Below are 7434 nucleotides of genomic sequence, written 5' to 3'. Positions count from 1 at the left end.
GCCTGCATAGGAGAAACCTCCAGGACAGCCTCTGACTCTATTTGAATTCTCTTAGCCACTAAAACCTTGTTTTGTTGCCTTTCTTTTCCCACTTTGGTCAAAAAGGCAGTCTCAATCCCTCGATGCCAGGGTCAGGTTCATTCCTGGGCTCCATGTCCCACGTTGCCAGGAAGGCTCATTCATCTTCGGGGTCCTGTCCCATGTCGGGGGGAGGATGATGAATTTACTTGCAGAGTTGGGCTTCCTCCATCCTCCCGGGGTCTCTGCGGCATCCTCCACCCATAATCACTTATAGTGTCTGGTCCAGTGTTCTACCTTACAGAGACCACTCAATTCAAATTGTTGATTGACTCATTTTCCTTTTGGGATGCTAGATTATTCTGGACTAACAGTTACAGGAGCTCAGATAGTGCTGTATCAACAGGCATCCTTTCAGGCAAGAGAGAAGCACATAAATTACAGGGGTTTTACCTTCTTAATACCTCCAAACTACCTAATTCCTCCTACTTCTCTGGTGGGGTGCTGGGGAGGAACATCATCTCCCTCTGAATCTACCAACCAAATGTCTTGTGCTGTACTCTGTCTGTCCTACAGTCTCGGCTTTCCCTCTTCTGGTCAGAAAGAGTCTGTGTCCCTGTCAAAGGCTGAAACTTCCACTTGTGCCCTGGACTTCTCCCTGTCTTGCCTTCATGAAGGCTTTGATTCCCTCCCTTTTTTGCAGCATCAAACTATCCCTCTCCATTGGATCATTCCCAATAGTGTAAAAAACACCCTCTTCTAGTTCCCACCTTGAAACACAACACAACACAATACAACATGACAACAAAAACAAAGATCCTCTTTAGATCTTTCATCTTCCTCCAGCTACCACCTCATTTCTCTGATCACCAGCACTGCAAACTTCATCAAAGGAGTTGTCTAAAGACACTATTGCTACCTCCTCATCTCCATTCTCTGCAACCCACCCCACCAGGCTTTTGTTGTTACCACCCACTGACACTGCTCAATGGCATCCCTACTGCCAAATCCAACCACCATTTCTCTGTTCTCATTTCACTCAACTTCTGAGCAGTGGACCACACAGGATCATTCTCTCCTTCTTGAAACACTCTTCTATAGACTTCTGCTTTTCCTCTTTTCCCACTTACTACTGTTTTCAGTCTCCTCCTCCTCTTCTTGTCTTCACCCATGTTGGAGGATCCCAGGACTCAATGCTCAAATTTCAATTTACACTTTTCCAGGGTGACCTTATTCAGTTTTATTTTAAATGCCTTCTATATGAGGATGAAGGCCAAATTCAAATCTTTAGCTCCAGCATCTCTCCTGGATTCCAGAAGTATTTATCCAGCTACCTGTTCAACATCTCCACCAAGATGGTCTCTGAAGTCAGGCCAAATAGGTTTGTATCCCAGCCCCTACCTGTGTGATCTGTGTTTCTTCATCTTATCTGTGAAATAGAGATGATAATAGTACCTATCTCATAAGGTTATTGTAAAGATTAAATGGGAATGTGTGCATAAAGCACTTACAACAGAGCTGGCATAAAGTAAATGTTCAGTAAATAGCCTGTTTGTTTCAATTCCCTACTAGAAGTTATGACAGAAGGAACCGTGTGTGTGTGTGTGTGTGTGTGTGTGTGTGTGTGTGTGTGTGTGTGTGTCTAATGGCACAATGAATTCCCAAGGCCTAGAACAGTGCCTGACATAGCATAGCAGCTCAATATTGAATGAATGAATCGATTCTCTCAAAGGGGGAAAAGGCTGCATCCAGAAACCACCTCAAGTGCTCCAGGTCGTCCAGGACTTGCCCAGGAGGAGTCATCCATGGTTTTTATCCACCCTTCAACACAGTAGTTTTCGAGTCTCTCTTCTCATTCACTAGGTCCTGGGAGTGGTATCTGTGGCATTCCTGCATCTGGTATCTGGTAGTGTGAGACATGTTCTTTATCTTTTTTCTTTGAAAATGTGAAATGTAGTTTACTGTTCAAGCATATCAATAATTCTTTTTCATTTAGACTCTGTTTCACCAGCTCTTAGTAGGAACCTAGAAAGAAGTTCTACCATATTAAAAAAAAAATACTGGCTATGACACGACTAAAATTTAAAGAAAACACTGCAAGACAGTGAATGTTCTTGGCGGGCAAGCGGATTTTGCAGAAAAATCACAGTAAAAACTTGCACGGAAAACGCAAACGCCCACGGCCCTCCTCGCCCGCCCCTAAATCCGGGCCCGCCCCGCCCCGCCCCGCCCCGCCCCGCCCCGTCCCGCATCTCGGCCCTGCCCCGCCCCGCCCCGCCCCGCCCCGTATCCCAGACAAGCCCTGCTGCACCGGGAACAGTCTAAGGCCGGGATTGTCCGCGGCTGGAACCCCCAGACCCTCGTGGCTGGTGCGGTCCGAGCGGATCGCCGAGGAAAGATGGCCGCCCTGACGACAGTCGTGGTGGCGGCGGCGGCCACTGCTGTAGCCGGGGCTGTGGCGGGGGCAGGGGCGGCCACCAGGACCGGCGTGAGGAGAGCGCCGGCGCCGCAACAGGTAAATCGAGAAAAGGGCCGAGGGCAGCCCTGGTGGCGGGCGTGGGCCCGAGTGGGCTGCGGGACCGAGAGGCGGGACGAGGGCCCCCACCCCTCCCAGAACAGGTGGCCCCTGGAGCCCTCTCCAGCGCGGCGGGGGAAGCGGGAGGCGCGGTGTTCCCCTTCCTCTGCCTGGGGCCTTGCACGCGCCGGCCGTTGTGCTTTGTTGGCGTTGTGCTTTGTTGGCTTGAGCGTTTAACAGCTTTTAAAGGGACACCTCCATGTGGTGGAAAGAGGTTTGGGAGCCGAGGAAGACCTCGGTAAAGTTATCCTCTCGGCGACTCAATTTCTTCTTTTAAAATTGGAACAAATAACATACACCTTCCCGAGTCATGAAATTAGAGATGTTTGGAAAGCCCTTGGCTCAGTGCTTGATTGGAGAGAGACCCGGTGCCCATTTATTGGTGGCTGCGCTATTGTTGTAGCAGGTGCAGGGAACCAGCGAGAAATGAAATATGCGATGGTCCGAGGCAGAGGTGTTTCTGAAGATTAGCTCAGGACCGACCCCTTTCTTCACTGGCAGGTCCAGAGGGACCTTCAGGAAGAACTGTTGAATCCCTTTCCTCCAGGGAAGACCTTGACTCACTTCATTTTCTCACAGCGTACACCTAAAGCATAGGCAGTTCCTGTGTGTTCTGCCATCGGAATAAATCCAGAATCTCAAAACTTCATTTCTCCTCTGGCTGAAATAATTTCTTAATTGGTTTCTGTCCTTCCACCCTTGCTTCTGTCGAGTCTGTTTTCAACAGCCAGGGTGATTCTATAAAATAATGACACTCTTCTGCCCAGAATCCTCCAAGGGATTCTTGTCTAATTGAAAGTAAAAGCCAAGGTGCCCATGGCCTTCAGGGCCTCAGAGCTGACCCCCTCACCTCCCTGACATGCCCCTCAGACATGCCAGGCACTTTCTTCAGGAGCTTTGCAGTTGCTGTTCCCTTTGCTTGGAATGCTCTTCCCCCCCTGGTCCCATATCTTGCTCCATCGACACCTTCACATCTCTTTGTTCAAATACTATCAGCTCAGTCAGACTTTCCACAAACTCCTAAATTGAATCCCTCCACCCAGAATACTTTGTTCCCTTTTCTGGTTTCATTTTTTTTTTATGACACTTATTACCAGATGATATGTTAAATATTTTACTTACCATTATTTTTTATTGTCTTCTGCCATGAGAATGTATGCTTTATGAGGGCAGAAATTGTTGGACGTTTTATTCACTATTGTATTCCCAGTGCCAAGAACTTTACCTGTTTAGTTCTTAGAACATAGTAGGCCTTCAGTAAATATTTGTGAATTAGTCTAAACCTGAAGGAAGGCTGTTGTGAGCCAGGGACAGCTTCCATGTGTATAGCCCAGGAAATTCTACCTCAGGCAAATTTTATCACACATTCTCTTTATTTCCCTTTATTATTCTTACTCTATCCCAAGTAGCTCAGGAAAAAATTAAAATATATAGAAATGTATAGAATATAAAATATCTTTCAAATATTAAAAATATTTTTAAAATTTTAAGACTCCAGTGGTTTAGCCATCCTCCTGGATTCCTCCATGAAACCTTTCTGGCTTATCCTAATTAAAAGTGATCTGTTCTCTAAATTCTTATAGCCATGTTTTGCCTTCTGGTTTACATTTCTTACAAGTTGCCTGATATTTTTATTGGTGCAAATATTTATGACTCCACTGTGGTGATTCTTAGAGATGGTGCTTGCCTTCCCAGGGGTTGGATCAAGACCACCTGTGTAGTTTTCCAAACATTATATCAGTAATTCTCAACTGGAGTGACTTTTGCTTCCCAGAGGACAGGGAAGCATTGTCTGGAGACATTTTTGGTTATCACAAGTGGAGTGAGTGGTGTGTAAGTAGTACTGGCATGTAGTGGGTTGAAGTCAGGGATGCTGCAAGACAATGCAGAAGACAGTCGTCCACAACAGAGAATTATCTGGCTCAAATGTCAGTAGTGCTGAGGTTGAGAAACCTTCTTTATTCCCTCTTACCTCTTTAGAGAAGGCAGAGCCTAATAGTTGAGACTCATAGCAGTAAATGGGGAGAGTTCCTCAATTGTATTAAGGCTTTAAGAGGAGAAATAGAATAATTTCTGTACCATAGTCTGCGATTATTTAGGAGTTTAATTATATGTCATTCATCTTTGTACTATGCCCAACACACCACACACAAACACATATACATATAAATTCTTACAGTCTAACACTGAACTTGAATATTTGTCATATGGTTAAATAAATGAATAGTCCTGCAAACTCTGACAATAAAATCAAAGAATTTTTTGTTTGTTTGTTTTTTGTTTTTTTCTTTTTTTTGAGAAGAGATTCTTCTGATGACAACTTGAGGTGTCTGGCTTCTGGCCAAAAACCCATGTGTGACCTTTCAGGGCCCTCCATTGGCAATTACAGAGGCTTTACTGGCAGGCCTCATGTGGGAAACCTACCCTCCCCAAGTCAGACTTGGTGCACAGCCAATGCAACAACAGAGGGTTGCAGTCGAGAACTTAGTTAACCCTGGCAGACAATACTCTTACGTTTATCTTGTATTTCCAGCACAGGTGCCTGTGCCTAGACCTCTTTGGGGGGTCTGGAGGTGGATTGAAGACGTTTTTCTCCATTCTGACTCAGAACTCAGTACTTTTCTACTCTTAGCCACTCTCTACCCTGTTGCCTGGGTCCATAAAACAGCTTTTGTTCAGGGCTCCGGTGGCAGTGAGATGATCCTTACATCTGTGCTGATCCATCTGGTACCATTCCTTGGAGGAAAATGTAACAGTGAGGAAGCCAGCATTTTCTCTGGTTTAGCCTTTTGCTTATACTATTGCAGGGAGTGTGTACCAGGTTGAATGTATTGTGTCCCCCAAATGCCATTATCTTTGTAGTTTTGTGGGGCAAAAGTTTTTGGTGCTGGTTGGATTTGCTTGCAATGTGCCCCACCCAGTTGTGGGAGATGATTCTGATGAGATGTTCCTATGGAGGTGTGGCCCCGCCCATTCGGGGGTGGGCCTTGATCAGTGGAGCTATATAAATGAGCTGACTCAGAGAGAGGAAACTCACGGAGTGCAGCTGGGAGTGATGTTTTGAAGAGGAGCAAGCTTGCTAGAGAGGAACGCCCTGGGAGAAAGCCGTTTTGAGGCCGGAGCTTTGGAGCAGACGCCAGCTGCCTTCCCAGCTAACAGAGGTTTTCCGGACGCCATTGGCCATTCTCCGGTGAAGGTACCTGATTGCTGAGGTGTTACCTTGGACGCTTTGTGGCCTTAAGACTGTAACTGTGTAGTGAAATAAACCCCCATTTTATAAAAGCCTATCCATCTCTGGTGTTTTGCATTCTGCAGCATTAGCAAACTAGAACAGAGTGATTAAAGACTTGACTGTTACTTTATTTTTAAATTATTGTCTTTATCAACTGCTTTGACACCAGGCAGCTCAGCTCAGTTCTTAACTTAGCACAGCTTTTGACAAACCTCATTATATTAGAAGTATCCACTAAAATATCCAAGTTTCTCTTAAACTATTTTGGAGTACTTATCTCTGAATTTTTAGGACTATTTTATATTCTCAGTTTCTACAAACTCCTGGGGGTGTGGAATTCCATAAATTTCCCACCCATTATGAAAAGTAATACTGTACCCTATTCTTTTTACTCATGACTCCCTCAGCCATTATCTTTCAAGACTGAAGACTACTAATCTCTTTACTCTGCTCTCAAATGCCATTTCCTTCTTGATCCCAGCCCACCATTCTCTTGGTCATTTTTGTTGTTGTATTATGAATTTCTTAAAATACCTCTAACAGCATCACACTACTATATGTACTAGTTTCTTATAAGGATAGGGCTATGTATTTTGTTTTGTTTCTAGTGGCCCTCCCTCTGATGGCTTGAATATTATGACCTTTGGCTACCTGAAGTATCCCTTAGTAATAACCACATTTCTTCTCTAACTTAAATGATTACTCTAAAAATATTTCTCTAGAAATATTCCTCTACGAATATTCCTCTAAAGATATTCCCCACCATCACCACCAAATAAATGTCCATGGCCTAATCCCTGGAACCGCTAATAAGTTGCCTTGATGGTAAAGGTGGACTTTGCAGATGTGATTAAGTACAGGATCTTGAGATAGAAAGATTATGCTGGATTATCCAGGTGTGCTATTGTAATCACAAGTGTCCGTTTAAGAGGGAGGCAGGAGGATCAAAGTCAGTAGTAAGATATGATGATAGAAGCAAGAAGTTGGGTGATATGAAGGGGCCATGAGCCAAGAAAAACAGGTACCCTGTAGAAACTGAAAAAAGGCATGGAGTTGTATTCTCCTCTGAAGCCCCTTGATTGTAGTCTTTTTACATCTAGAATTATGAGAATAAATATGTGTTGTTTAAGCCACTAAGTTTAAAGTAAACTAAGTTGTGTAAGTTTGTTATAGAAGCAAAAGGAAACATACACCACGAAAAGACCCAAGAAGGCACTAAGCTGTCACCCCTTCTGACCTTTAGGCTCTGCACAAACAGGAAATGAAGGCTAAGGCAGAATTGTAAGCTGCTCACCAGAGTGTTGAAGATATGGTCCAATGTTCATACAGAGTCCCTCAGCAAAGGCTAGGAGACTTGTTGGTTCAAGGCATTTAAGGAAATCTCTGACTGACCATTAGCTGACTACAAAGCTAACCAAGCAGAGACTTCAGTGGCCACACGTATAGAATACGAAAGTTACAGAATTAGTACAAGAAAATGACTAAACAAACAAACAGTAACAACAAACAGTAGCAACAAAGAACTTTGGGGAGGGGAGAGAATTTTATTTCCAGAACTACCAAATTATATTATTTAAAATATCCAGTTTTTAATTAAAAATTACAAGAC

The 7434-nt window shown here is 44.2% G+C and overlaps 1 protein-coding gene across 1 annotated transcript in view; it reads left to right on the top strand.

Annotated features, from left to right (window-relative positions):
* The first annotated feature begins 2308 nt into the window (after positions 1–2308).
* CCDC112 (coiled-coil domain containing 112) overlaps positions 2309–7434 on the top strand; it is a 44484-nt gene continuing 39358 nt past the window's right edge. The window contains exon 1 of the mRNA XM_037801123.1: positions 2309–2533. Within this exon, the coding sequence (XP_037657051.1) occupies positions 2417–2533 (117 nt within the window). The 5' untranslated portion in view covers positions 2309–2416. The remainder of the gene's footprint in view (positions 2534–7434) is intronic.

Source organism: Choloepus didactylus, chromosome 13, assembly GCF_015220235.1.
Source record: "Choloepus didactylus isolate mChoDid1 chromosome 13, mChoDid1.pri, whole genome shotgun sequence".
NCBI lineage: Eukaryota > Metazoa > Chordata > Mammalia > Pilosa > Megalonychidae > Choloepus > Choloepus didactylus.
The sequence above is the reverse complement of the archived record's forward strand: the minus strand, read 5'-3'. Positions and strand labels throughout refer to the sequence as shown.